Below are 27,960 nucleotides of genomic sequence, written 5' to 3'. Positions count from 1 at the left end.
CATTCGCCCGAAACAATCTTCTTAGACGCGCTCGCATTATATAATCAATTTTGGCAATCTGATTATGTCATCATCATGGTCAACTTCCCGCAATCCTCGGTGTACTGCTTAGCCAACAACTCATACGGATCCGTCTGTTCAAGAATGATGAGCGAATAGCAAGACATCAATTCCAAATCCAATTTACTACGGTAATTGAGAATGCCGGCGTCTAGGCTTTGACCAATTGCCTTTTTGGGTAAAAATGACGCTCTTAGCGTTAAAAAAAGGATATGGTCATGAATAAAAGATACGCTAATCGTTGTCTTTTGACACTAAACAAGGCCGGGACATATAATCAATGACCTCATCTTTACTGTCGTTTACTATCCTTCAAGCATGAATGAAGCCACTTCGACAGGGACCTTGCATGAATACCACTGCTTAAATCTTTATTTTGAGTAGGAAATAGTTTGTTTGATTGGTATTGTGCATGCATATCTGCATTCGTACAAATATCATCAGAGACAAAAGAAAAGCACTCCATCCCTTCTGCCTCCACTAATCAATGCCATTTGTGGGTTATTTTCGGCCCGATCACATTATAGCCCGGTGATTGGATTTTTCTAATTGGATGCTGAGCAATCCTTCTCCAGACACAAAAGGGTTATGGTCTGATCGTGAGACTACCTGGTCAGCAATAAATACTCACCCTCTATCCAACTCCACAACGAGTTGTAACCATCATCACCTACCTTGCAAAACAACAAAAATAATCCATCATGAATTTCTTGGCTGGCGGTGTAATGCCGGGTGCCAACCCATCTTTGATGTCAACTAATCGAAATATGTATCAATCAGGTGGATCCGGATTTTGGGGAGGCAATAACGGCTTTTGGGGTACAAGTGATGGAGGTTGGTTCGTGCCTTCCAACGGTGGAATCATACAAGCCGGTATGGGATCCAATGCAGGTTTCGGAAATGGATATGCTCCAATGGGCTACGAAGATTTGATGCCAAGAGCTGAACCTTTGGGCATCTACAAGACATATGCACAACATTCTGATGAAGTCGTTCTCACAATGAGAGATCCATCCACTTCAAAACATCGTGATCATTTCACAGTCGTTGATAATGCAACCGGACAAACACTCTTCACCGTAAAGAATCAAATGTACAGCGTTGCCGATAAGAAAAACGTTTTTGACTTCCAAGGCAATTTCCTCTTCCAGATCCGAAGAAAAGGTTTGCCATTCTTACGTGATGCCTATATCGGAGTTGATCCGATGACGCAACGTACAATCTTTACTTGCAGTGGACGTGATGGACCAGCAGGTGGCTTAGGCATTCAATTCCTCAACACGGCCGGAGCAGGTGAACAAACAAAGATGACCTTAGGAGCAGATATGTACGCGGCTGCTTCTCGTTTAACAGATTCCCACGGTCAAACGATTGCCCGTATTAATCGTGATGTTGCAACGATGTACAAATACCCATTCAACACCCACGACTATACGCTTTCGGTTACTGGACACGTTGATACAGCTTTGATGGTTGCTATCTGTATTTGTATTGATGAACGTATGTCTCGCGTTCCAGGCCTGCACAGATAGAATCGGCTCAGCTATCGTTTCGTTTGTATCATTCCCAAATTCTTCGTCTTCATCGTCTTTTTGTTTTACTATTCCTTTTTCAGCTCTCTATTACTGTATCCTGTCTTATCATATCGTATCTATTTCTCTTTGTCTAATTGCTCTCTTTAATGAATATTCTCTTGATCGATGATGGCCGTCATGTCTGAGTGTGTGCGGTCTTGAATCATGCAAACGCTTGTGTTGACGTGTTTGTTTGTTTTTGGTCAAAGTAGACGCGGCTGTATGCGTGCTTATACACTGTTGCGGCGCCTGTCCTACCGTAGGGTATTTGGTACAAAGTGTCAAGCCTTTTCTAATCAAATGTCCGCCGCTGCTCTTTCTGGCCGTGAAATTCAACGCCGCCCGCATATTCCCAAAATGAGAAATTGTAGTGCAAGCAGGTTCAAATGTTCTGTTCCCGACATCATCACACTCTTCACTGACATTACTCCCACTCACTAAGCAAACCCAATTTTACTTGAAAACTCTCTTTCTTCAAAGGCAAGAGAAAGGTAAACTAGAAAAACAAGTTCAAATTCCACACCATTCCACACACCGCATTTATTCAGAATACCGCATACATTCACCCAATACCGCATATATTCATCATCAAGTCCATAAAGACTTGAGCGGTGGAGCAGTATGTGCACAAGTACAGATACGCAAGATGATCTTTTGGTCAAATTAGCTTCATATCCGCTGGACGATATCGTAAAAATGCTTGAGGTATGTATTCAAGGGTGTGAAGGGGGCGCATACATTCAGCAAATATTCAACAAATCTTCTCTAATGATACTAACATACTCTCCCAAATTATTCTCGAGATAGTGGGACGACGATCAGAGCCTAAACCCTGAGATGGACAACCCAGAAAAGGATCAGAGCCATTCTGACAAGAAAAAGACGGATACTTGGTAAGACTCAAGCAACAAGAAACAATGATTTTTATGAACCGGTTTTTTATTATCAACTTTTTATTCAAAGGCAACAACTTGCCTAGTTTGGATTCATTGCAACTTTTATTATTTATGACTTAAGTTATTATTCTTTTATTATTACCGGTGATTTTTATTTACGTTGTATGCCGAGTGATGGCTTGGCATGCAACATTTACGAGTCTGAAAGAAGCCTGACAGATTGTATTCACTCTTTCTCCAACTCATTTTTTCAGTGAACTTGAATGGCCGATCGAGCAAGGAGAAGTACTCAGCCATCGTGATCGGGCAAACGTCCAAAATGCTCACTGGCCAGTCACATCCTCATCCGGTCCGAGTAATGGCTTTCACAACTCATCTTTCACGATCCAAAGATCGAATCAGATGCTGAAAGATGATCGAGATCGCAATTCGAACGGTTACAATACGCTGAAAGGACACGATGATTTCCTTACAAGTGCATCGCTGGCTCCTGCAACATTACACGCCCATGCAGAGGGAAATTGCGCTCCTTGCCGACAAGGCAGTAATACTATTCACTCGTATTCATTTGCGAATTCTGATGCTGCCAATTTGACATTGGCTGAAAATTGGAACAATGATTGCGCTCAAGATCGGGACTTGGTCTGGAACGAGCCAAGTAATTTCTTCTCACCGGAGGAATTCTGGAACAAAGTTTCGAATGATGGGTTCAAGTTCGATCAAGAAACTCAGAGTGATCAAAATGTCGTAAAAGGAGTACAAGTTGATAAGGGTAATGAAGCTGACCTCCCACAGTCATATCTCACTCTTGGCACATCAAACAAAGTTCTCCCTTCGAACAAAAAATTGGCCGATTGTGACAATGGCACCGCCGCTAATAAGCGGATTAAGGAAAATTCTTCCTTTCAGCAGCCGGCTCATCTACCAACTTACGCTCCGGAAAAATACACTTCACCGAGCATGCAAAGCGTAAATACGTCTTTCCAATTCGCAAATAATACACCGAGTTACTTGGGCGCACAACCGATGTATCCTCCGATTCCGGGAAATGAGCTTTCAGCAAGTCTTGATGACAAACACAATCCTCCTCACAGCCAATATTCGAATGTCAATTTCGCGATTTCGAATCATGTCATTAAATCTGCAACCCATACTTTGCCATCTCAATTTGCAAAGGCGTCGGAGGTTCAATCCTGGTCACAGCAAACAGGTGACAATTTTGGCTCAAATGATGTTTCCAAGCCGGCACACACAAATTATCAAGCATCACTTGTCAGCAATTTCGATGGAAACATTCAAAAGGACTTCATTCAGAACCCAACCAACATTCTTCCCTTCTCCCACGATACATCCTACGCGATGACTGACTCCCAATCGCAATCGTGGCATTCCTGTAGCCAAACCATTACCCCAAAACGAGTCTCAAGAATGGATCATTCGACCTTCATGACACCAATTGTGAGTAAAAATGCTTTCTTATGCCTCTTCAGTTTGCACGTCAATTTGTGGCACTTTTACCGCACCTTCATGCGCCGAAGAGCTACACTTTATGAACCGAAGATGTTTTTTTCTTTGATTGCACCCAATGCACTCCGTCAAATTCTGTTCAGGCATAATGCTCGCTTCACTTGGCTTCAGCGGAGTGGAAAATGGAAATGCCCTTTTGAGTGCATTCATCCAACTACAAAAGACAAAAAGTGCAAATTGATGCCCTCGCAAAGATATCCGCTTCCCACTCATGCTTGAATATTCGCATCGTACTGATTCTCATTTATTTCTTGCACCTTCTTCATTCTTTCTTTCAACAGCAATCGCGTTTGGGAGAAGATTCTTTGCTCTCAGTTCCTCAAACACCTTCATCTTCCCACAGTCAAAGGTACCCGGCGATGCAGTCGTTGTACCATGCACCTTCATCATCGCCTCTAGTTGTTTCCCAACAACATTATGCTCGTGAGATCTCTGCTTCCTACCACAGATTGGCAGGCCAAAGCTTTCCAGTCCCGGATCCTCCCAGCTCTGGAAGCCACGGAAGCTCGAAAACTGCGCGCGACAGTGATGGTGATTCTCCACTTTCTCAAACGCACTTCTGGCCAAACAGACAACGTTCTTCACCACAGACTCCAAGTTTCAATCAGGCTTTGACTTTGTGCAAAAGAAAGCGAACTCCTTCGCAGTCAAATGGAAATGAGAGGGACGTCACTGCCTCCTTCATGGGAGGTTCGTCACCATTGTCCTCCACCACATGCTCATCATATGCGCAAGGCTCAAACCAAGATGAGGAACCCGTTGATGCTGATAAAGATAACATCTTTGACAGCAAGGCACTGCAAGTACGCTCAAAAAGGCCAAGAATCGTTCTAAAAAGGTCTGCAAGAAAGTCACCAAAGGACTTTGCAACCAAGGTCTCGTACGAACGCAGGCACGTCCCAGACTCACCAGATTCAGGTTCAGAGAATGAGTGCAACAAAGGGGTCTCAACGGAACGATACAAGGCAGAAACGGGTGAAGAGGAGGATGAAAGCATCAATTGTGCAAATGTATTGATGTCTCTTGGTCATGGTCGGGCAGATGGACTCGCATTTTCTCGTCTGGTTTCTTCAACAGGTCGTGCAAAGCGTGCTGCTCGACGTGCAGGTGAAAGAGCTTCCTCTGTGAAGACTGATCCATTCTCAAGCATCTCGTTTCGCAAGTATGAAGCACCAAAAAAGATGTACGACATCAAGACTGAATTCAGTGAACGAAGTCAAATTGTGGCAGATGAGAAGTATCCGCCTCATCGTCCTCCATTGTCCGCGACGGGCATCCGCTCTTTCCCTCCCGACGTTCCGATGGATTTCGACGGTGTGAAGATGTTGGAAGCATATCCAATGTTCTATCGCAAGTTTCGAGTTCCATCTCTGATGGATGAAGAAGCCAAAGCTAAGATTTTTGGAGTTGCTACCGTGGAAGAGGCCAGCAAAATTGACGACGCCACCTTTCGTCAAGCAGCAATCAGAGGCTTGGAGGAATTCCCTGCAGTCTTCAATGAACCTAAATCGCTCTTGGATCTCTACACCCCACGCTATACGGTTGGATTAGGAGTGAACAAGCAAGCTCTATGTACGATTTGCTATGAGGAAGGACGCATTTTCTGGAGGAAAATGAAACAATCTCAATACAACTTCCATTTGATAACTTTTCATGGTATCTCACCCAAAAGTCGTCTACCTTTTGATCCGCCAGTTGCATTCAGAAAGCAAAAGATCGTCAGGGATGAAAGAAACAACAAACGAAGAGAATGGATGTTGCAGGGACAATGCCATAATTGCCAAAAATTTATCGATATGGAGTCCGTACGTGATGCAACGGTCAACGTGCCAGAGCGCTACTTTTGGGAACATGCAAAAGATTGTCATCATGTTCGAAAAGGTCATTCTCAAATTGTTCAATTGGGAGGTTGTCCATACGTGGAAGATGAATTGTATCGTCGTGCTGTGCAATATGAGTCAAGCAAGAGCAAGAAAGATTAATGGCTTCAAAGAGCCTGCCAAAATACGCCCGGACGTTGGACTGAAACGCGGGCTTTTGGCCTGTACTGTACTCGGCCGCATGTGCCAAAAATTGTACATACACTCAGAAGCGTTTAATAAAATACTATCACGGTCTTCTTCAGTTTGCTTCCTTCGCTTCCACAACAGCATCCCTGAGGCCAATTGATCTCAAAAGTATCCCGAGCTATTCCCTCACTCAACATGGTGACCAGTAGTGCAACCTTGTGCAATGAGCCTCGACGTGAAGCTGAGCGTATTCAAGTCAGTAAGGTCCAACCTTTATTCGGAGAAATGAAAAAGTGAGTTGAAGATCAAACGATCATTTGTGTCCTGATACTAACCCATTCGAGTCTGTCAAACAAAGAATCACGAACGAAGAAGATCTTGAAGAAATGCGCACACGCTATGATACCGAAATGCTAATCATGAAGCTAGGAGGTGAGTATATGCACGATATAGCATGCGCATACATTGTGTCGGAATCAGCTCAACATTGTCGATCACCCTAAAAATACAGTTCAACTACGAAAACCTATCAACTTTGACGATGAAGATGGAGCAATTGTCGATCATATCGAAGATGAAAAGAATTTTGACCAAATGATCGAAGATTTATTGAAGAAGAATGAGCAATTACAGTAAGACATCGTTGACTGTCAAAGCAGACCTTTTGGTGACGATTGCTGATCATATGTTGTCCTTCTTCTTACTCATCCGCGGTACGATGCAGACGAATCTCTCAAAGTGTCATGTCAGGGCAAGTCAAAGCTACGGAAGAAGCATTCAAGATGACGCTAGGCCTACAAAAGAGTTTCGAGGAAGCTTTGAAGTATTATGACACTTACATCAGACGAATTCAGTGCGTACATAGTCAAATATTGTCGATTCAAACCAGAATGCTGAGACCGGTAACGTTTCTCTATTTCCTCCTTCCCCGCTTCAGAGCAACCGTGGAACACCGAGAGCAAAATCGCGCAGCATACCTAAATGAATTGCAAGCTATCCGTGCGTATGTTGGTGTACGTTTGATATCACGACTTACTCACCTTATTCAGTCCCATCGCTTGCCTTCCTCAGGTAACAACTTTGTCAAAGATGCCAATCAAGGTCAACAGAAGCACGAAGAACTGACCGACAAGTTATTACAAGAAACGGCAAAGATTCTCAAGCACAAAAAATTGTCCAAAGTCGAGGAAATTATTGAATCAGCTTATGTTGAAATGGGTAACAAGATTAGAAGCAAATTATCTGAATTTTGAATCATTTTTTGGGATCAAATTGTCATGGCATATCATTTCAAATCTCCGAACAAGGTCATGAATATAAACAAGCAAGCAAGCTCATTGAGCTGCGCGTAAGAAGATAGAATCGAATGGGCAAAGCAGAAAAATACGAGAATATAATGTGTCAAATCAAGTCAGAGAAGAAAGAGATAAAAATAAAAATAAAGTCCGTGCTGTGAGATGTGTTGGGAGAGATGCCTCTACTTCTCACGAAGAAGAGGAGCTTTGAAACTTTGAACGCTTGACATATTGCGTAAATAATCTGGTTGAACGGAAGTGGCGACAGAAGAAGTTTGAGAAACGATACTATTATTGCGTTCCAAGAAGGATTTTGCGGCAGCTTGTACTCGGGTTGGAGTATCAGGATCTTTGTTTGGTGTCGTATTCAAGCGTGCGTTACGAGAAGCAGGAGGTGTGCCAACGGTTTCGTTACTTGGCACTTCCAATCCTCCACCAACAGTTGTGAATTCTTTTAATGCCTTCTTTCGACTTTCCAGCATGGCAATCTTATCGCGTACAGATGGAGCCACAACACCGGAATTTTGGTTGGCGTTACGGGTAGAAACGGATGTTGGGATGGATGCCTTCTTTGGTCGTGTTGATCTGTCCATCATTGAAACACTCTTGGACTTTGGCATTCCATCTTCAACGGCAACAGATTGAACGATTGGCTGCAATTGCAGTCCCAAGCCACCTAAGTCTGATGCGTGAATCGTCCTGTCAGCATCGAATGGCATTCCGTCTTCCAACTCGCTCATTTGTTCGCGAGGTGTGAGAGCAGAAGCACTTGTTGCGGGTGAAGTAGAACTTTCACTGCTAGCACTGCTCATCTCTGAGTCACTTGCTAATTGAACTCGCTTTTGTTGTTGTTTCATCGGTGCGGATGATCGTGGATTCTTGTGCGCTGTCAATGCTTTGTGAGGATCAACTTTTGCACGTACAGAAGCGGCAGGCATAGTCAAAGGTGCAGTCTTTGCTGTTTGTTGTTTGATGGGTTGTTCGGCAGTGGCATAAGTGAAACTTGACTTGGTCTTGAGTGCTGATTTAGCAGGAGTTGGATTTTGTTTGCTGGGTGAAACAGGTCTAGAAGAAGCAGTACTGGGACCACGAATAATCGTCGAACTTCTTCCCAATCTTTTCTCCAAATCAGATCTCGTTCGAACAACTGTTTTACCTTCACGCTTTGCCTCTGCCAACTCTTTGGCCGAATTTGTACTCATTGCAGTAGAAGAAGCGGTGGAAGCGTATCCACTCAATGTGTCACTCACATTGCCGTCGGAAGGACTGCTCATAGAAGAGTCCATGTTTCGACTCAATGGTGGACGAACAGGAATGTTGCTTTGGAACTTAGGTGGTGATCTTGCCAAAGGTGTGGGGCCATCATCTTGATCTTGGTTTTGTCTTTGACGCATTGCGTTCAATCGCTCTTCTTCTTCATCAAATTCGTCTTCCATTTGATGGTTGTACAAGTTATCATCATTGCTTGTGATGGTCGAAGTAGAAATATCACCTTCACTTTCACCTCCAATAGTCACATCACCTCCGAATGCTTCCATTCCACGATTTTGGCTAAATTCGGGAGATGATTCACCACCATCAACTTGGGCAGATCCGATCACCATATCGATATCAGCAACAGAATCATCGTTCAAGATCAAAGTCTGTTCTCCTGCATCATATTCTTCATCAGAATCATCATCTGCATCATCGACAGAGATTGAATGAGAAGGCATATAGATCGGTCGTGGTCCTCCGACTACACCGCTCAATGAAACGATAGGTGGATAATTGTTATTTGTGTGTTGATATGGTTTGCAAGATGGATGAATTGCCTCGCTTGCACTTGACATACTTGCCCCACTACTGCTCACACAGCTACTGCTATCATCCGAAATGGAAGATGCACCAGAAGATTCTTCCGCCAATGGAGTTCTGGCTTCGTCCACTTCAATTCCCAATCCTGTTGGACTGGGTTCATTAGAAGATGCGCTTCCGACACGACGAGCAGTTGCGCTTCGAATTGCATGATTGATGAAATCTAGAGATTTTTGATGTTGTAATTTCTTTGCACGAGCTGCTTCTGGATCTTCGGGTAACAAGTTTCTTGGTTGATTTGTGCGATTGTTTGTCATTTGCATTGCATCAACATGTCGATGAACATTGAGATATCTTCCGTCATTGGCACCTGTGAATTCATTTCCAATCCTTTGAGGACTCTTCAGTGCTTCCATTGAACGAACACGGGCAATCATTGGAGCTTCAGAATCAGAAACTGCATTTCGACCATTCATACGTGCTGGAGTGACATGTTTGATACTACTCTTCAATGGAGGTGGGTCGAGCGAGACAAAGTTGACGATTCGAACGGGTAGCTCGACTGAAACATCAGAAGACAGAGAGCTTCCAACGGATATCTTGAGAGAGTAAGAGACTTCAACATGTCTACCACGTGTGATCGTTAATGCATCAACTGGTAATTTCATATTGTGAGAAAGTTCAACAGCCTCTCCTGCTTCTACACCGGTCCACCAACCTCGTGCAGTGACGGTACCTTTTGCTCCCTTTTGACCCATTTCCAACACGTCTTCGCAGATCTTCTTGCGACTTGTGGATGTTGTACATGCATCAGGATCAATGTATGTCTCACTTGGATCATCCGGTGCAGAGAGTGCCATGTCAAACTCCGGTCTTGGTCTGTACAAGATCACTGTACGTATCAAAGTCATAGTTAAACTTTTGACTCTCTTGCTGGTCTCGTTATCGATGCGTAAGTGCACGTACAGACGTTGCCCTGCGACCCATGAGCTTCGATGCAAAGATGCAATCAAGTGTACCTTACCGGATCCTCCCAAGAACAGACCTTTGCTTCCTCTGGCTTGAACTGGTTTGCCAGAACCTGCCAAAACGATTGCGGGGTTGAGGTAAGGGTAAAGATCGATATGACGATAAAAGTGTGCGATTGAGCGGTTTGATCCGTTTTCGCTCTTCAACTTCACGGAACCGATCACGATGTACCGTACAACTGCATGCTTTCCACGGTATGTACCCTTTGCACCTTTTCCTACAGGCAATTCCAAAGCAAAAGGAATGGAATGTTGACCTTCTTTGGCAACAGAGTATCCTTCAGAATCAGGTTGAGAAGCAAAGCAAGCCAAAGGTTGTCGATTATCTGCTTCAGGCGAAAGGTTTGGCGATCCATGTAATACATACGGTTGTGAAACATTTTTGCCCACTTTTGTACATCCATCAATCACGGTTGCATAATGGTAAAAGATATGACGGGTATCATCATTTACCAATTCTTCAAATCCGACAACGCGAACTTTTGGTTGACTTAACATCAAATGACCGTCTTTTGTGTTGTTCTTGCGTACTTTGACTTCCAATCTACCCGTCAGCATACCACCTTCAACAACCAATTCGCTCTCCAGGATCAAGTCTACGTCCACTCTGCTTTTTCCAGACTTTCCTTGTTCTAAAACAGCTTGGGGCATGATTGAATTGCTTGTGTTGCTACGTTTGCTCATAGCAGAAGCAGAAGACAGAGAAGAGCCTGCATCGCTACTTGCTGAAGATGATAGCTTTCCGCTATGATTACCCAAAAGTCTATTGAGATCTTTTGACCTTCGTGCGGGATTACTGGCAGAAGAGATCAGTGTACCGTGACGATCAAGTTGTGTTGCATTTTGACGACGAACAGTTGTTTCATCTTCCAATTTATGTAAACCTGCAGGTGCACTTGCTTGTCGCATATGACCTTTTCCAGGTCTTGGTCGTTGTTGATTTGAATCTTCTTCTGATTCGCGTCTGGCGTCCAAACGAACAGATTGCAAAATACTCTCATCATCCATAGTTCTTGTACGACCTGGGAGGATATATTCGCCTTCTTCGTATCCAGTGCTGGCATATCGGTTCAAATCGTCCAAGCTCACCATCGCTTCACCTCGTTCGGCCGCGCCCAAACCACGGAAGCCATGAGCACTTCGCATCGAGACTGATTTATGAAGTTGTCCTTTTCCATCACCAGATGCAGTACTAGAATGAGCGTTACTCTTTCCACTTGCTACACTTGTACCTTCGCGTGCAGATTGTGCAGAAACGCCAGGACTGTTCATAAATTGCAATCTAGGTCCAGCACTACGGCCGGAAGCATTACTAGAATGATGCGAAGAATGGGCAGGTCCATCAGACGATTCTGAAACGCTATTACGATGACTGTCATGTTGACTCAATCGACCGTCTTCATCGATTCTTGCTCTTTCTTCTCCATCTGGGCCATAGAATGACCCAACGCGAAGGGCAGCAGGAGGAGGTAACTGACCCATAGTGTAACTTCTTGGTCTTGGTTTGGGGATCTGAGCAGGAGCGAGACTAGGTCTCTTTTGCGTTTGTTGAGATTCAACGTTTGCTGGTTTTGATTCATGTTTGGTTCCTTTTGGCGATTCAATTGTCGGCTCTGATTCTTTAATTTCAGTATATCCGCCAAAGCCATCCGCTTGCATACGTTTTCCGTCAATCACCATGATATCGCCTGCATTGGCTCCTTGTTGGTTGGGCTGAATATCAAGTGTTGTACGTCTGTTGGATGCCATTCCACCTCTCATTGAACCACCACGGCCACGCACGGCTGCTGCTCGACTACCACTTCTTGGAATCTCTGAAGTACGACCAAGAGACGTAGAGCCTGAAGTTGTGGATCGACTGAGTGAAGATTGTGTTGGTTGATTGGTGCGGTATTGAGATGCCAATGACATGCTGCTCTTGCTGCGAATCATTCCGCGTGCATGATCATCAGGAGAAGGTGGACCTCTACTGATCCTTTGTTGTTGCGATGGTGCATCTGTGGTGTTACGTTTGACCATTGTTGATGATCTACTTAAGTTTGGTTGTGATACTTGTTTGCGTACCGTTTGTGTCCGTTTGAGTCCATTTCCGCCAGCTGCAGAAGTTCCATAAGATGTTGCAGATGTTTCTGTACTGGGCGAAGAAGATGTTGGAGAATACATTTCTGAAGGTGTTGCATTGCTTGTACTATCCCAATCACGATCGCCCATTGCGGCCACTGCAGCGCCCAAGCGTGTATTACGATTCATTGGACCAGAAGAGTACGTCTTTCCATCATGAACGGCAGATTTTGGATCGATTGCGGACATTGGTCTTCCGTTGTTTTGTTTGGATGGAACGGATCGACGATTGATATCGTTGAATTGATTTAAACTTTCAGTTAATTGCATCGATCTTGGACGTTTTTGTTGACCATGATGAACAGGCTGTTTACGACTTGCAGAACTGATGGATGAAGCTGGCGAGCCAAAATCGATGCCTAAGCCTGACATTTTGTTTTGAGGGAAGAGCTCTGAGAGCTGGTGGTTGATATGGCAAGGCGATAGCAGAAAAAGCAGAAGGACTTTAAGATGAGGCGATAGAGTTAGCAAGAGAAGGGGAAAGGAGAATGATGGTTTTGAGTGGGATTCGATTCAGATTCAGTGATCAGAGATGATGATAGTCAGAAATATCAATCTGATGCTTCAATTTCTGACCCCGAAAAGCTTATTCTTTCTGGTAATAATGTTTCATAGCCTTTGTTGTCAATCTGCCGATCAACACAGAAAAAGGCAGTAGCAGCTATGCAGAGGGGGTAAAATCCGTCCGATCCACCTATTTAGGCAGCTTAGCCGGCTAATTCAGGCCAAGGTCTGACCAACTTCTACTGTAATACCTGCCAGTCATCGTCATTCACCTTTCTTTAAAGGATCAAAATTGGTATTCTCTTGCAGCAATTCTATTCATAGAACATATGTGTTGGGTGTTGATGTTGTTCTCAAGAAAGGAAGGTACAGATGAATAAACGCGTTCGAAGTACACTCAACATGATATAGCCCGACCATTGGATAAAAAGAGGCGTATATTAATACACACGCCCGGCGCGGCACACAAGCACAAAGCTAATACACAAGAGGCACAATATATGCTGATGGGATATACCCTCATGCGAGCCTGTCTGTAACATATTCTCTCATTCTCACTCTAAGCATCTTGACATGAGATCTAGACTGACTGACTGGAAATTGTGTTCGAGCCATTACAGAATGTACCTCCCGCATCTCTTCTGACTTGACATTTGATTGATCAATTGCGTGCTCTGGTACATTAGGCTAAGGTAAAGCTCCGCACTGTCATTCTGCCGCTAATCCGCGGCATGATATTCAAAAAGCGGGGATTAAATGAGATTGAATTGAAGATGACCATGGAGGCATAGATTCCGAGATGTGATGAAGAGATTGACACTTTGACCGATTAAATGCTGAATAGCATGTGTACCGGAGATTTCCGAGATTGTAACTGCATTTCCGACGGAGTATATGTAACCGTGTCACAGCTTTGCAACGCTCTTTTGTCAAGATCATCTCCCCTAAAATCCGATGTCAAGTCAACTCGATGATCGTAGCGAAGGCGTAATCATATCTTTTTTATTTGAAATTATGGTGAGCGGAACCGTTAAAACGGAAGAATGTTCACTTTCAATAAATGCGCCGCTATTATCAGCACGTTCATACTTTTTGTTTTGTGGTGGACGTGCACCAAAGACCGTCCGATTTTACGCTATTTGAATTGATTTTCTGTCTGCGCATGAAGAGGCACTAACAGGGTGGCTTTTTATTTTGTTGAATGTAAGATAGTGTACTACGCCGTTTATCCGTTCGTAACAAGAAGAAATGATGCCACGGGGCACCTTTTTTTCTTTTTTTTTGTTTTAGCAATGTCATCATCCCTTCCTCTACAATTCACACATCATGAGCCATGGCTAACCGAATCTTATTTGATCACTCTGCAGTTGGTGGAAGAATACGGGAAAGTGAATCACCTTTTGTAAGAGCTGATAGTAGTACATCAAGTGGCAGAGATGATGTAACGATGGAATTAAGCGGTTCAGCATCAACACCTCCAAACACAAAAGCGGCAGCAGCAGCAGCCAACAAAGGAAATTCTGCCCGCGTTTCAAAAGCTTGTGTCACCTGTTCACTCAAAAAACGAAGATGTGATGGTGGTAAACCAGAATGCAAGGTGTGCACTGTTTTGGGTACGCCTTGTTCATACGAAAGTAGAGGATTAAAACGTGGTCCTCCAAAAGGTTTCCGTTCAGGTCCAAAAGAAAGTGCAAAAGCAAAAATGTTAAGGTCGTTGGAAACTACGATTCGCGATCTCGTTTTGCATATGGGACACGATGATACGGGAAAAGAAATTGCTCGAATCAGTAACGAACGTGGAATAAATGCAGATCAAATTGCAATCGCAATGCCCGATTCGCTGAACAAACGAGCAAGGCAAATCAAGAGGGAATCGTCTGCACCCGCAGGTCGTATTGATGGATCGGGTAGCGGTGAGGATTCGGATGATGATGTGATTGGGATTAATGAAGGAGGCACGATTCGTCATATTGGATCAAGTTCTGGCATCCAATTATTGCAACATCAAAATACGCATCATCACCATGCAGGTACGCTCATCACCAATTCTGGTGTTCGAAGTCCTTCTGATAGTGTTGGTGGTCGACCAAAATTCTCGCCTCGAACTTCTCATCCTCCTATCCAATTGCCCTCAATTACGCATCCGACAAAGGTGCACGGAAGTCCATCTGCGGTCTCAAACGCATCACCGCATGGGTTCTCGAGTAGCGGCTTTTCAACTCTGTCGGAGAAGCAATACAAACTAAGTTCCGCGATGAATCAAAAATTATTCCAGCATTATTGGACGGGATTCCATCCTATTTGGCCAATTCTATACAAGCCTGCTTTGGATGAGATCTCAGTAGATCATTTGCCTACAACCTTGGACACAGCTTTGATCTTTTCCATCTATACCATTGCTGTCTGTGTTGCTTGTCCTTCGATTGACGGCGAACTTGAAGCAGAGATCGGTGAAGGATCGCCTGCAGAAGTATTTGCAAATGTCGCCGAGCAATTCTTGTTTCGAGATAAAGGTATGCCAACGCCATCATTTGCATCGATTCAGAGTTGTTTCTTGCTGTCATGCTATCATCAAGGCGCTGGACAACTTTCAAAAGCATACCTCCTGTCTTCTCTTGCCAATACAATGGCCATTGACTTGGGTCTGCACCGTCATTTGCATCAATATGAGCATGATCTGATCGAGCGTGAAAGTCGGAACCGGCTCATTCACTGCATCTATATCCTGAGCACTGTTCTCAGCTCTGAGATGGGTAGACCGCCAATGCTTCGTAGCAAGGATATTGATGTTCCGCCCATGAGCGAGAATGAAAAGGATGAATTTGAAACAGATGCACAAGGCAGACAACTGCATTCTGCAAGTTTGTTAAACAGCTCAAGAAGATTATTTGCAATCGTTGAGACTGTGTTGACGCAAGTGCATAGCTTTAGACGCAAAGCTGCTCTACGAAGGATGGGTACCGAGGCTATCGGCAAGCTGGTGGATGAGATTGATCAAAGTTTAGAAACCTGGAAGAGCTCTCTGCCAGGTTTTCTCAAGTTTCCGGAAGATTTGAATGGTGGCAAAAATGCTAAAGATGTCGAGATTCCTGTTCCAAGCTTTGTTGCCGTGCAAATATGGTATTATACTGCAAAGTTGTTGTTGCATCGACCATTTATTCCGCAAGATGAAGGTATCTCTTTATCGCAACTGTTAAGCGATAAATATCATCAAAAATGCACACAAGTCGCTCAGTCTTTGTTTGATATGCTCTTGCTCTTATCGAAAGCAAGTAGCGTCGACAGACTCTCGACCGATTTTGCGTATATCATCTTTACAGTTGCTGTTATGTTTGTCTTCAATGCACGTTTAGGACATACACCCAATTCCGCAACACATTCCGAATCAAGCCCAAAGATGGTGATTGTGCCCGGCTATACATCACCACAAAATTCAACAACATATGCCAAAAAACTTGCAAATGATTCGCGAAAGCAATTCCTCATGTGCAAAGAATGGTTGAGAAAATTGTCGGAGAGATGGCCATCTGCGAGTGCTCATAAGTTGCTCTTGGACGGTTTCACGGTTGTTGCAGAAGGCGTAGTGACTGGAGAAACGAATGAGCTTGTTGGACGAAGAGGATCGATCGTGAATAGTCTCGCAAATATTGCACAACAAGGTGAATGGAGTCAGCAACAAGGAGGTCCTGATGGTGTGCAAATGCAGGTTGGATCTTATGAACAACGAGCCGATCAATATCTGCAACAGCAGAAAGAGCAACATAGGATGATGCAATACCAACAACCCTTTACTCCCCAGATGCAGCAAGGTCCCAATCGCGACTTCGATGATGGTACAGAGAATGGCAATGCTGAAATGGTTCCATCATCGAGTGGCATGTCCATGTCAATGGGTCAACAATTTATGCCAGATGTGAATGCATTCTCGGCTCCTATCGCACCACAACAATCTCTCAATGCTTACTTCGAATTTGCTCCGAATATTTTCGATATGGAAAATGTGTACTGGAATGAGACTGCTACCCGTTTGACACCTTTCTTGGGACCAAAGGAGACCAATAGTGGCTCAAGTAGCACGGGCATTCTGACACCTTCCGGAGCGAATAATGGTACAAATAATCGTTATTCTTCTGCTAATGGTCAGAACAACAATATGGCAAACATAATGCAATTTACCCCTCGCACATTTGGCGCCATTTCTGCCATGTCAAATTATGCCAACTTTGCCAGTTACGGTCCACCACAATTGCCCACTTCTGCTTCACCTTCTGTGCAACAGCAGCAAGCACAAGCGCAACAGCAAGGCGCGATGGGACCGCCATCTCTTACGCCTTCCAGTATGCGTTCAATGGGTGCAAAAGAACCTTTGTCAAACAGTCCAGGGTTGCAAATCCTTGCACAAGCTATCACTTCTGCTCCAGGATCTGTAGGAAGTTCAAGTAGCAGTGGATCAACGAACGGTAGTACGGCTTACTCGAATCAAACCACGCCAGCTTTCAATGTTACACAAGGTGTTGGCGTAGGCAATACTTCCAATCCAAACTTTAGCCCTTTTAGCTTTCACCAAGAACCTTCTGCTCCTGAATGGGGAGAAGTGATTAGCATGTTACAATTACCGCCAGCTTTCATTCAGTAATGAAAAGCTGTAAAGCCGTGGTCCTTTTTATTCTCCTTTTTTATTTTGTATCTTATCCATTCTTCTATTCCCTCTCTCTCTCTTTTTGGTATACCATGGCTTCATTCATTGTCAAATTTCCCTTCCCTCTGTTTGGTTGACTAGCAGATGTATTGTGTATAAATGGTTTCATTGTTATAATCTCATGATTTAATCATTGCACGAAGGTGGTGAAAGGAGAAGGAAGAGCTTCTAAGTTCCATACTTTTCACTTTTCCTATAGATCCTGCTTACTTAATTCAGTACTTATCACGTGTAATAAGCACTACTGATGCGCCGCGTTGTCGTGTTTGAGCACTTCACCAGTGTATTGTGCACAGGTCATTATGAATTGACAAACGCGGACACGGATGCTTTTAACTGTAAAGAGAGAGAGAAGATAGCAAGCAAGCCAATGCGTACGCTATCCTAAAACATATATTGGGAGAATGGAGGAGGAACGAAACATCCATCCATTTCATCATTTCTGGTAAGGAAAAAGAAGGAATCGTCAAAAGGGTTACCATCTAGTGTTGTCTTCTGTGTCATAGGCGAAAGAGACACAAAAGAACTTGGGTGGAATCTTGGACGGCAGAAAAGAAGTGAGAAGTAGAGGTTGGTATTACAGCTTTTGTCCCTTTGCTCACAACGACGACAAAAGAAAGGCTGACTAATTTGTGCTTACCATCAGTTCACAACGATATGCAGAGACCGGGACTACCGCCACCACAAAGACCTTCAACAATGAATCCTCTCAATTTTAATCGTGCAGCTTCAGGTGCTTCAGCGGGTGGGAATGCAGGCACAACCGGAGGAGCACCTTCGCCGGCAAATTACAATTATCTACCTAGACCATCACCTGGAGCGAATGCAGGAAGTGGATCTACTCCTTTCAATCGAGGATTCCCTTTTGGTGCTTCAAATCTACCGCCTCATTTGGCAAATTTTGCAGGTGCAGGTTCAGCTGGAAGTGGTGCTGGAGCAGGACAATCTACAGGACAACAAGGGCAAAGTGGATCGTTGAATATTAATGACTTCCCTGCACTAGGAGGATCGTTCAATTCAGCGCCTTCCATTGGAGGAGGAACGATGAGTTATGCGAACAGCACTGTTGGCAATCGAAACGGAGCAGGAGTTGAAGCAGGACTAAATACAGATGATTTTCCATCTCTGACTGATGGCTTCAGTGTGAATGCTGCAAATGGAGTAGGATCACAACAGGCAAATCAAGAACAGGCGAGTGCAGCAGCAACTCTACAGCATCAAAGGCTAGCAAGAGAACAAAATCCTTCTCAGCAAACATTGAATGCAGCAAGGGGCGGATTTGGCGGTGATGTTGATAGAAATTATGCTACAAAGGTGGGAATGCAACAACCACCTGGAATGTCAGCTGCTCAGAATTGGTTTTCGCAAAACTTTGGCGGAGCAGCAGCAGTGGCAGCTGGACTGAATGGATCTGCACCAACAGGAGCAGGATCGCTACAATCACCAGCTTTGGCAAACCAAGTTGCCAATAGGGCATTAGACGGAGTAGGAGGACAAGGAGGGCTAGATGGACAGCAGGGAGGAGCAGGAAATGTCGGAAGTGGTGGATTGATGCTGCCAAATGTTGGAGGAGGGACAGCACCCGGAGGAACGCAATCCCAGGCAGCAGGAGCAATCGCCAAAACGCCAGCACAGCAAGTTTTGACAAGTCCAGCAGATCGATTTGGATTGGTCGGCTTATTGAACATCATCAAGATGCAAGATCCAGATCTAAGTATGCTTGCGATGGGTAGTGATCTACAGACGCTAGGATTGAATTTGGGTGCCCAAGACTCTCTTTCAGCCTCGTTTGTCACACCATGGTCCGACAATGCAGCAGCGGCAGCACTTCAAGTTGAGCCAGAATTCCACCTACCAAGCTGTTACAATGTTCAACCGCCACCGCCAGCATCGAGCAAGATTGCAAGCTTCAGCGATGAAACATTGTTCTTCATCTTCTACAGTACACCAAGAGATGTTTTGCAAGAAGTTGCTGCTCAAGAATTGTACAACCGCAACTGGCGCTTCTACAGAGGAGGCCTGAACATGTGGCTAACGAAGGAAGAGAATGTACAACCGACACACAAAGATTTGCGTGCTGAAAAGGGTGTTTACATCTTCTGGGATCCTGCAAGCTGGAGCAAGATTAGCAGGGAGTTCGTGTTGGCATATGATGCATTGGAAGACCGTAGCAATAATGTCAACCAAGCACAATTGTTGGGTGCCAATTCTGCATCTGGACAAGGAGGACAACAAACTTCTTCTGTACAGCAATTGCAAGGAACAAATTCTGCTCAAAATTCTCAAGCACAGCAAGGTCAACAAGGAAATCAAGCTACTGCTGTTCAATAAGCAGGTCAATGTGCCATCAAAGCCATTCTCAAAGCATCTTGCATTCCTTCCTTTGCTCAAGCTCAAGAAAGAAGAACGTCTTCCTTGTTGTGTTTTCATATACATTAGAAGATTGGTACAAATGTAGGGATATTGTATATTGCTATGTATGGTTAAGATTGGTAGGGCAGATCTATAAAAACAAGTGGCCTTTTTTTCTCTTTGCAATTTTTTCTGTAAAATGTGTATTGATGATTTTTTCTCTCTATATGTCACTGTCCGATTGCGCCTTGTTCTCTTAGCTGATCAATCTTGCTTTCGTCGTATCCTAATTCACCCAAGACCTCTTCGGTATGTTGACCTAAGACCGGTGGTGGACGCAAAACCTGCATCTTTCCTTCTCCATATCGAACGGCAGGAGAATTGATTTTAATCTTACCGGCCCGAGGATGATCAACTTCACAGACAACATCTCTTCCTACAGCTTGAGGATGTTCAAATGTTTCTTGAATGTTTCGAATTGGTGCGATTGGAATTCCAAGCTTTGAGATTTCATCACACCACTGCTTGGTTGATTTGTGTGAGAACAAGGCACTCAGCTTGTCAATCAATTCATCTCGATTAGCAACTCTTTGTGCGTTGGTGGCATATCGCTCATCATCTGCAAGAGCAGGTTCACCAAGTGCTTTTGTCAATTTGCGGAATTGTCCATCATTTCCCGCTCCTACCATCAAGAAATTATCCTGCGTTGCAAAGACTTGATAAGGTACGATCGAAGGATGTGCTGTTCCCCAACGTTTTGCTTCTTTTCCTGCAACGAGATAACTCGAAGCAACGTTTACCAAAGATGCAATTTGAGATTCGAATAAACTTGCATCAATATGAACGCCTTGACCGGTCTTTCCACGTCCGAGTAAAGCTGCCATGATTGCTCCATGAACGTACAGACCTGTCGTTAGATCTGTCATTGCGACTCCAATCTTGACCGGTGGTCGATCTGCTTCTCCGGTGATATGGAACATACCTGCATCAGCAGCAATGATCACATCATACCCAGCAGCACTAGAATAGGGTCCCGTTTGTCCATATCCCGTAATTGAAGCATAGACGATTGATGGGTTCAACCTTTTTGCATCTTCATACCCCAATCCCATCTTTGCCAATTTCCCAGGAAGATAATTCTCCACAACAACATCTGCTGATTTGATCAATTCTTCAACGATCTTTTTCCCTTCCGGCTTTTTCAAATCGACCGTTATACTACGTTTATTTCTGTTTACGCTCAAGAAGTATGCGCTTTCAGCCGGTAGAGAGTCCCAATACTTCTTCTTCCGCTCTGAAAGTGTTTGTAAGATCTCTTTTGAAAGATCTTTCGTTTGTAATAAAGGCGCATTTGGAGGTGACCAACTTCGTGTATCATCACCTGAGACCGGGTTCTCCACTTTGATCACATCTGCTCCTAAATCTGCCAATAACATCGTACAATATGGTCCAGCCAATACACGAGTCAAATCAACGATCCGCAATCCTGCTAATGGAGGTGGTATACTTGGATGATTTTGGCCATGATTGATTGGTTGAGAAGATCGGATGAATGTGGTATGTAATTGTCGATATTGTGAGAATCCTCTTGGGGTAAGCGGGAAAGCATTGCACCGTATTGGCATTGTATTCGATGCTCTTGCGATGATCGTCTTCATCGTAGCAATTTTGACCACTATCAATTCAAAGGGAAAGGCCTTGGAGGTAGAAAGGAAGACAGAATTGAATCTGGTGTTGTTGTATTTTATTCAGCACAAGGCGCGTCTGTCGGCTTTAGCGGCATCATTTCTTCCGGAATTGAATTTCATACCCCGCAATCACTTTAAACATTCAAACGGAATTGTTCGGATTATGTCAAAAAAGATGATATAACTATTGATCATGTCAATGGAAGGGATACGATTACAACTTTGCTTGAACAGGCTTTCTGAGTAAATCTAAAGATGCTTTGGCTGCATGTGGAAATTTAGTAGCATAAAGCTTTGCTTCGGCTGAACTTGCTTGTCTTTGTGCAACACGGGCTGCGATTCCATGTGAAATCACTGCTGCTCTAAACCAAGCCCAAGCTTCACAGAAACTCCAATTGGCAATAGGATACTGTCGACCTACAGCTTGACAATATACTTTCATCAATTCTTCTTTTTGCGGTACCGGGCTCACTTCTTCGCTCAATCCACCCAACAACATAAACATTTCTCCTCTTGCTTGAGCACGTTTCACCTCTTCGATATCATTGATACCTTCAGGGTTTGGGCAAGGCATGCTGAAAGGTTGTAACAGGTTACCCAAATCGGAAAGTGGATGACCAAGAGTAGACAATTCCCAATCGATCACTGCGATCACACGAGGTTCTTTTGGGTGGTAGATCAAGTTGTCGATCTTGTAATCGCCATGAACGATTCCGTTCTCATCGGTGACCATCTTTTCACCGAGTAGCTCGATCAACTCATCGAAATCAGGAATCGGGCCAACTTCTTCTCCCGATTCTTTGTCCTTCACTTGTGCTTGCATGGATGATACCATTGATAGCCCGCGTAATTGACGAGGATAAAAGTCTTTCTCCTTTCCGTACCCTTTCAATCCGATACTGTTGGGATCGATTCTATGCATATTTGCCAACGTCTTTAGCGCAGAGAACCAGCTGTAAGATTGGAATAGTGATATTGTCAGTGTCAGTTGTTGGCAGACTGCATTTATTTTCTACTTACCATTTCTTCCTCTCCTCCTTTGGTAGATTCAACATTCGTGCATCTGTGAAGATTCTGCCTTCGATGAATTCCATGATATAGAAAGGCGTTCCGATCACACTTGCATCTTCACATAAACAGTATACTTCCGGAACAGGAACTGCTTTTTCATCATGACGTTTTTTGGGTAAAGAAGCATTATATTGTCCGATCGATTTGATAATTCTATATTCTCGTTCGATAGCATGTGCAGTTTTGCTAACCAGTTTTCCTGGTGGTTTTTTACGCAAGATGAATTTATTCTTCTTTGCATCGATTAAGAGCATTGTTGGATTGGATTGTCCAAATGCTGCTTGTTTAACTTCGATCGGTAGTGCGATTGCATTTCTGATCGATTCATGTGATTCGATATATTTTGCCAACGAACCTTCATCGAATTCTTGTCGTACTTTACCAAATTGTTGGCCGTTATGACCATCATCGGAAGAGGGTGCCATTTTTGCTTTGAGGAAGAGAGGGAAGATGTGTTTGCCTATATATGCGTGGGGTAGCAGTTAAGCCCGGAACAAGGTCTTTTGTGTGGCCCGGAATTCATACACTGGTCAGGCGCCGCACACAGACACGTCCCCGCTTAGCTTTTATAGACCGAGACCGGAGACAATTCAAAGTCAGTAGACAAGGATAGTGATACTCTCAGTCTATGATCAATTCATAGCATTCATGTTGAATTATGACACTCATATCACCATCGGACATCGACTAAGTCTGTCACTATGCGGCATACAATCAATTCTTCTTTTCTACATCATCTTCCAGTGATGATGAAGATGGCCTTATTCCATTTCGCATCTCATACAAATCTTCTGTCGTCCATCCTGCCCTTCTAAGAACTTTTTCCAATACGGCATTCTTTCCATTTGCATATTCTGCAATATCGGCGACCTGCTTAGATGCCAAGGTTTGTTTGACGTTGATATATTCTTGTCGTAAACTTTCATCTTGCTCTAATATTCTTTTGGTGTCTATATGATTCTTCAACGCTAAACAATCTTTTTCGATCACATATGTGTTTCTACGCATGTTCAAAGGCGTACCTGTGACTATCTTGGACGCTTCTCCCGTCGCATGATCTTCTTTACCGTATCCGGGCTGTCGTAACGCAACTCTACCATGAATTCCCATCTCGCCTAAATCCGTATACCCTACTGCAACTAAAGCATTGATGGCTTTTTGGACATTCTCTTTTTCCACAATGATATCGATATCGATCACTGGCTTTGCATACAATCCTTCGATTGACGTACTTCCAACATGTTCAATCGATAGAATAGGTGTATCGTGTAATGCTTCACTTAATTCGCCTTTGATCACTTTGAACTCTTCTTTCCGGCCTGGATTATATTTCTCAAGATGAATGCGCATCCTTACTACTCACAACCTTGATCGGGATGGCCGTAGGAAGAGAGCGGGGATGCAAGAGAATATCTGAAGTCTACTGATTGTGCCTCTTTCTGCTCAAGAGGCCTCTTGTCTCTTTTGTATCCCACTAGCTTGACTCTAGCAATTCCGTATCAATTTAGCCTAAACTCTGTTGTACTTTCCTAATCGCGGTATAGTGAAAGTCAAGATTGTAGTCAGAGCCTTACCAGGTCAGTACCTCTGTGGCGATGGAGAAATGCAACTAAGTCTTGCCCGCCCGCCATCCGTTCGACCTGATCACGAGAGAATATACCTGGATGAAGTTGAGTGTGAAATGTATTCACTGAAAAAGACTGATACTATACATTTGTGCTGTAAATTAGACAATGGCACTTAAACTTTTGATATTCTTGCAGAAAAATAGTGTAAAGATGAGGGGATGCATTTGATAGAGCTTCGTTGTTCCTGTTCCTCTATTTTGCTGTTACTGTTGCATTTGCATTTGCCAAAATCTTCTTTCTTTCTCCTTCCAATACCTTTGTCACTCTTTGCCATCTTGTTGCCTGACCACGTGCTTCATCCGGAGCTCCTTCAACTTCTCTACCTTCTGCAATTGCCTGTAAAGTGGTAAGAGGTACGTTTGGAATTGTGGCTGTATCGTATTTGTCTGGCGAGATGGCAAATTCATCCATCACGATGATATGTCGATCTGCCCATCTGCACGGTAGGGTCTTGCTCAATCCATCAAACACATCTTGACCAAGCTTGCTCACTCCAACACCAATCTTCGCTGCTCTTTTTGATGCTTCGGCTGTTGCTGCCCGTTCTCGTGCTTCAGCAGCGGCAACATTGATATCCTTTTTGACCGGTGTCAACTTCGAAGAGTGCAAGGCTTGCATTGCAGTTTGACTGATATTTCCATTCGCACTGGCTGCATTTGCTGCTTGTAATCGTTCAACTCTTTGTACCCTTCTCAGTGGTATGATCTCAAAATTCGTCTTTGCACTTGTTGAATCTCCACCTTGAGCGGCCAATTTGACGCTAGAAGAAAGTGCGGTTGGATAGGATGCTGCTGTGGAAGGGTATGCTGAAGGGTCTGACTTGTTTGATTCCGTTAATGCTTTCAAGAATGCTTTTGGTATCTCTAATGCCACAATTTCCATTCCTACATCGTAAGAATACAAAAGGCCGGTCTGTGTTTCTCCTCCTTGCAAGTGTAGTCGAACAGGCTGAGAAGTTGCACCTTTCAATTCCGTTAGAACGGCTGGATTGATTCCGTCTTTTGTTTGTGGGGTTGGTGTTGCTGGTAGATTGGCACCTAATGGTTTTGCATTTGCACCTTTTCCGTTGCCATTACTCGTTCTGTTATTATTCTGTTGTCCTGCTGCATTCACTCGTGGTGGTGCAGACCCGTGTGTTTGACCTGTACTTTGACTATGTCTTGGCCCTTGTTGTCGATTGTTTTGTCCTGTATTCCCTCTATTCTGTCCTCCTCCTCCCGTAGTAGGATTTGATTGACCTTGCTTTGACATTATTGCAATGCCTCTCTGTGAAGGATATGATGGAAGGAACACTTTGCGGGTACAAACAACAAATGCACACACTTTCTAAAGCTAAAATTAACCACAGCATTAACAACACAGATCTAATCTAGAGTGGCTCTCCCTCTCTCCGCGTTGTGTAAGTGCACAGTGCTTGGCTGGACACACGCCAATCGTACACTTGTCCCTTTGGGCGCTAATCTGTATTCACCACGTGCGCGTCAGCATAGCAGCATTCACAAAGCCATCATCATCTCCCCGTGAAATGAATGTGTAGGAAATACAGTCAAAGTCTGCTCTTTATTGCAGACAAAAGTAGAGGTACTTCAAACACTTACCAGCATACTTTGTATTGAAATGCGCTTGCAGGTTTGCAACGGCGAAAGTAGTTTGAATGTTTGTAGAATTGTTATAGTTGTCCCCTTTTTTATAAATCTTTGGCAGAACCATGGTCAAGACCATCGTAACTCATTGTTGCTACTTTGCCTCAGGAATTACGATATTCTTTGAATCTTTCTTCTGATATATTGAGTAATTGGATGAAATAATGACTTTTTAGCTTACTTATTAAAAGTTAGATTCAAGTCATTTTCTACATTTATGAATCGGCGATATGCACGATTCCAGCCCTACTTAGACCATTTCTGAGTATTTCTCTTTCTGTAATGACCACTGATACACAAGAACAGTCTCAGCACCTTCAAGATTACCATGAGAAAAGAGACGACGAGACACGTGATAAGTATTCATGCTGAAAGCTGAGATAATCGTATAGTTGTAAAATCTCGGCAATCTCATGTGGTTTTCCATAAACTTTTCGCATATAAGCCACTGTGCAACCCCAAACCCAGCTTATACTTAGTGTATGAATTATGACCGGCCGAAAGTGGATGAATGAATTGCCAAGGCACTAATAAGATTCTAGAAACAGGGTTACAATGTATACTGTATTGTACACCCTCTTTTTTCATGAAACAGGGTCTGATCAATGATCCCCCTTTTGTTCCGGTTTTTGATTGTGCAGCGCAACGCATAAAGCAAACCGGTCGATCAGGAACGATGGATGGATGTACTTTCAGTCTCTCTCTCTTTTTGCTTGGGACCGAATTTTGACCGGTTTAAGAACGCGTCGCGCGTAAAGTGTAAAACTCCCCTATGGCCGGTAAAGTGCCGATTCGGCTTTTATTACAAGAGTTTCATTCAATGCAAACTGTTCTTCATTCGGAGAAAAAGTCATACGTGCAGAAGCTGACTGGCTGTAAACTGCCAAATGGGGTCACAACTTGAAGGCCGTACGGGCGGAAGCGAATTATTTGAAACAATAAAAGAACTTCTCTTTCTTTCTTTCACGTCCATCCCCCCCAATTGCCGACCCACTTTGCAATTACGGTCAGAATAGGGTGCAAAAATTTCATGCAATCGGCTTTAATCTAATCATTTCATAATATGTTCATCAATTCTAATTCACATTCGGAGATCGAATAAGAGCAGGCTGTCAAAAGACACACATACATTCTATGGATATGTTCCTAGGCGACGGTTATTTGCTTTTCCGTTCAAAATTAAGTGGGGTGTATATCTTCTCTTTGCCATGCATATTCTCGCATATGAATCACTCCATCACATGCAATCTTGCCGCGAAAGGCAGCTTTTGATCGATGACAAGTGACCGTTAGTATGGGTACATGATCACTGTTTATGCATCGATGATCGACAAATTGCATAATGGCATCTGTATCTCGCTGTACAAATCCCGAATTTAGGGTGTATCCTCTTTTTATGATTTGATGATAGTTAAAGAGGGTGTTTGTAGAAAGATTTTCTTCATTCATGATAGGATATATAAAAGGTAGTTTGATCCTTGGAATGTTTGTTTATTTTATCAACCCAACTTTCCTTTTTGAGAAAAAACAAACAAACAAACAAATTAACAAGATGCGTTCATTTACACTCTTCTTTGCCTTGATTAGCTTATTCGCTATCATGGTTACAGTTCAATCTGCACCTGTTCCAGAATCAGAAGCAAGCCCATTAGAAGCAAGAATGACATCTTCTCGCATCACATGGTACTCTGGTGGTTCATTAGACAACCCAGCCTGTGGTGGTCCCACACCAAGCAACAACGCAATGATCGCTGCCGTTCAACAAGGCGGTCGTTTCGGCTGTGGTGATCATATCCGAATCAATTACCAAGGAAATTCCGTCAAAGTTAAGGTAATTGACTATTGTGAAGGTTGTTCATCAACCGCAATCGATCTTACAAAAGGTGCTTTCTCAAAATTGGCAAGTTTGAGCACAGGTGAATTACACGGTGCTTCCGTCAATTGGGCTTAAAGAAATTGTTGAGCAATTTTTTTTGGTCAAAACTTTCTTCTTCTTCGCTTCTTTCTACTTGTATTTCTATTAGAGTGCGCTGAATAAGCTTGCACTCATAGACTTTTAACACACATA

General features: G+C 43.6%; 11 protein-coding genes across 11 annotated transcripts; 6 read left to right on the top strand and 5 right to left on the bottom strand.

Moving 5' to 3' along the window:
• The first annotated feature begins 714 nt into the window (after positions 1-714).
• Positions 715-1,734, top strand: FA14DRAFT_159951 (uncharacterized protein). The gene has a single exon (XM_025498464.1). The coding sequence runs from the start codon at positions 762-764 to the stop codon at positions 1,590-1,592; it is 831 nt and encodes a 276-aa protein (XP_025358647.1). The 5' UTR covers positions 715-761; the 3' UTR covers positions 1,593-1,734.
• Positions 1,735-5,544: 3,810 nt separating this feature from the next.
• On the top strand, positions 5,545-5,925 carry FA14DRAFT_115509 (uncharacterized protein; the record flags this gene model as incomplete). The annotated part of the gene is made up of 1 exon (XM_025496113.1): positions 5,545-5,925. A coding segment is annotated over one exon (381 nt), but the record flags the coding sequence as incomplete, so codon positions are not given.
• Positions 5,926-6,211: 286 nt separating this feature from the next.
• On the top strand, positions 6,212-7,431 carry FA14DRAFT_25992 (uncharacterized protein). Its single transcript, XM_025502085.1, has 6 exons — positions 6,212-6,363; positions 6,425-6,498; positions 6,578-6,698; positions 6,791-6,919; positions 7,004-7,065; positions 7,138-7,431. The coding sequence occupies exons 2-6, from the start codon at positions 6,453-6,455 to the stop codon at positions 7,317-7,319; spliced, it is 540 nt and encodes a 179-aa protein (XP_025358645.1). The 5' UTR covers positions 6,212-6,363; positions 6,425-6,452; the 3' UTR covers positions 7,320-7,431.
• A 2,239-nt stretch (positions 7,432-9,670) lies between these two features.
• Positions 9,671-11,095, bottom strand: FA14DRAFT_117989 (E set domain-containing protein; the record flags this gene model as incomplete). The annotated part of the gene is made up of 2 exons (XM_025496264.1): positions 9,671-10,512; positions 10,585-11,095. Coding segments are annotated over 2 exons (1,353 nt in total), but the record flags the coding sequence as incomplete, so codon positions are not given.
• A 3,012-nt stretch (positions 11,096-14,107) lies between these two features.
• FA14DRAFT_159949 (uncharacterized protein) lies at positions 14,108-17,632 on the top strand. Its single transcript, XM_025498463.1, has one exon. It carries the CDS (start codon positions 14,145-14,147, stop codon positions 17,445-17,447), a length of 3,303 nt encoding a protein of 1,100 aa, XP_025358643.1. The 5' UTR covers positions 14,108-14,144; the 3' UTR covers positions 17,448-17,632.
• Positions 17,633-17,889: 257 nt separating this feature from the next.
• On the top strand, positions 17,890-19,967 carry FA14DRAFT_25976 (uncharacterized protein). Its single transcript, XM_025502084.1, has 2 exons — positions 17,890-18,080; positions 18,157-19,967. The coding sequence occupies exon 2, from the start codon at positions 18,168-18,170 to the stop codon at positions 19,839-19,841; it is 1,674 nt and encodes a 557-aa protein (XP_025358642.1). The 5' UTR covers positions 17,890-18,080; positions 18,157-18,167; the 3' UTR covers positions 19,842-19,967.
• Positions 19,968-20,092: 125 nt separating this feature from the next.
• FA14DRAFT_116915 (CAIB BAIF family enzyme) lies at positions 20,093-21,487 on the bottom strand (the record flags this gene model as incomplete). Its single annotated transcript, XM_025496199.1, has 1 exon — positions 20,093-21,487. One exon carries the CDS (start codon positions 21,485-21,487, stop codon positions 20,093-20,095), a length of 1,395 nt encoding a protein of 464 aa, XP_025358641.1.
• Positions 21,488-21,704: 217 nt separating this feature from the next.
• FA14DRAFT_25949 (APH-domain-containing protein) lies at positions 21,705-23,250 on the bottom strand. Its single transcript, XM_025502083.1, has 2 exons — positions 22,571-23,250; positions 21,705-22,503 (listed from the first exon to the last, which is right to left on the bottom strand). Exons 1-2 carry the CDS (start codon positions 23,044-23,046, stop codon positions 21,765-21,767), a joined length of 1,215 nt encoding a protein of 404 aa, XP_025358640.1. The 5' UTR covers positions 23,047-23,250; the 3' UTR covers positions 21,705-21,764.
• Position 23,251: 1 nt separating this feature from the next.
• On the bottom strand, positions 23,252-24,206 carry FA14DRAFT_25943 (putative UPF0157 protein YqkA). The gene has a single exon (XM_025502082.1). It carries the CDS (start codon positions 23,969-23,971, stop codon positions 23,336-23,338), a length of 636 nt encoding a protein of 211 aa, XP_025358639.1. The 5' UTR covers positions 23,972-24,206; the 3' UTR covers positions 23,252-23,335.
• Positions 24,207-25,573, bottom strand: FA14DRAFT_25942 (uncharacterized protein). The gene has a single exon (XM_025502081.1). It carries the CDS (start codon positions 25,498-25,500, stop codon positions 24,442-24,444), a length of 1,059 nt encoding a protein of 352 aa, XP_025358638.1. The 5' UTR covers positions 25,501-25,573; the 3' UTR covers positions 24,207-24,441.
• Positions 25,574-27,492: 1,919 nt separating this feature from the next.
• FA14DRAFT_118260 (uncharacterized protein) lies at positions 27,493-27,843 on the top strand (the record flags this gene model as incomplete). The annotated part of the gene is made up of 1 exon (XM_025496282.1): positions 27,493-27,843. The coding sequence occupies one exon, from the start codon at positions 27,493-27,495 to the stop codon at positions 27,841-27,843; it is 351 nt and encodes a 116-aa protein (XP_025358637.1).
• Positions 27,844-27,960: the final 117 nt, after the last annotated feature.

This window comes from Meira miltonrushii (genome assembly GCF_003144205.1).
Source record: "Meira miltonrushii strain MCA 3882 unplaced genomic scaffold FA14scaffold_1, whole genome shotgun sequence".
In the NCBI taxonomy this organism is placed as follows: Eukaryota; Fungi; Basidiomycota; class Exobasidiomycetes; order Exobasidiales; family Brachybasidiaceae; genus Meira; species Meira miltonrushii.
The sequence above is the reverse complement of the archived record's forward strand: the minus strand, read 5'-3'. Positions and strand labels throughout refer to the sequence as shown.

Coding starts and splice junctions, on each gene's coding strand:
- FA14DRAFT_25976 (XM_025502084.1), top strand. CDS start 18,168: ATGCAGAGACCGGGACTACCGCCACCACAAAGACCTTCAACAATGAAT.
- FA14DRAFT_25949 (XM_025502083.1), bottom strand. CDS start 23,046: ATGGCACCCTCTTCCGATGATGGTCATAACGGCCAACAATTTGGTAAA. Junction 22,504..22,570: donor AAGGAGGAGAGGAAGAAATG/GTAAGTAGAAAA, acceptor CCAATCTTACAG/CTGGTTCTCTGCGCTAAAGA.
- FA14DRAFT_25943 (XM_025502082.1), bottom strand. CDS start 23,971: ATGCGCATTCATCTTGAGAAATATAATCCAGGCCGGAAAGAAGAGTTC.
- FA14DRAFT_159951 (XM_025498464.1), top strand. CDS start 762: ATGAATTTCTTGGCTGGCGGTGTAATGCCGGGTGCCAACCCATCTTTG.
- FA14DRAFT_25992 (XM_025502085.1), top strand. CDS start 6,453: ATGCGCACACGCTATGATACCGAAATGCTAATCATGAAGCTAGGAG. Junction 6,699..6,790: donor AAGAAGAATGAGCAATTACA/GTAAGACATCGT, acceptor GGTACGATGCAG/ACGAATCTCTCAAAGTGTCA. Junction 6,920..7,003: donor ACTTACATCAGACGAATTCA/GTGCGTACATAG, acceptor TCCCCGCTTCAG/AGCAACCGTGGAACACCGAG.
- FA14DRAFT_159949 (XM_025498463.1), top strand. CDS start 14,145: ATGGCTAACCGAATCTTATTTGATCACTCTGCAGTTGGTGGAAGAATA.
- FA14DRAFT_25942 (XM_025502081.1), bottom strand. CDS start 25,500: ATGTCAAAGCAAGGTCAATCAAATCCTACTACGGGAGGAGGAGGACAG.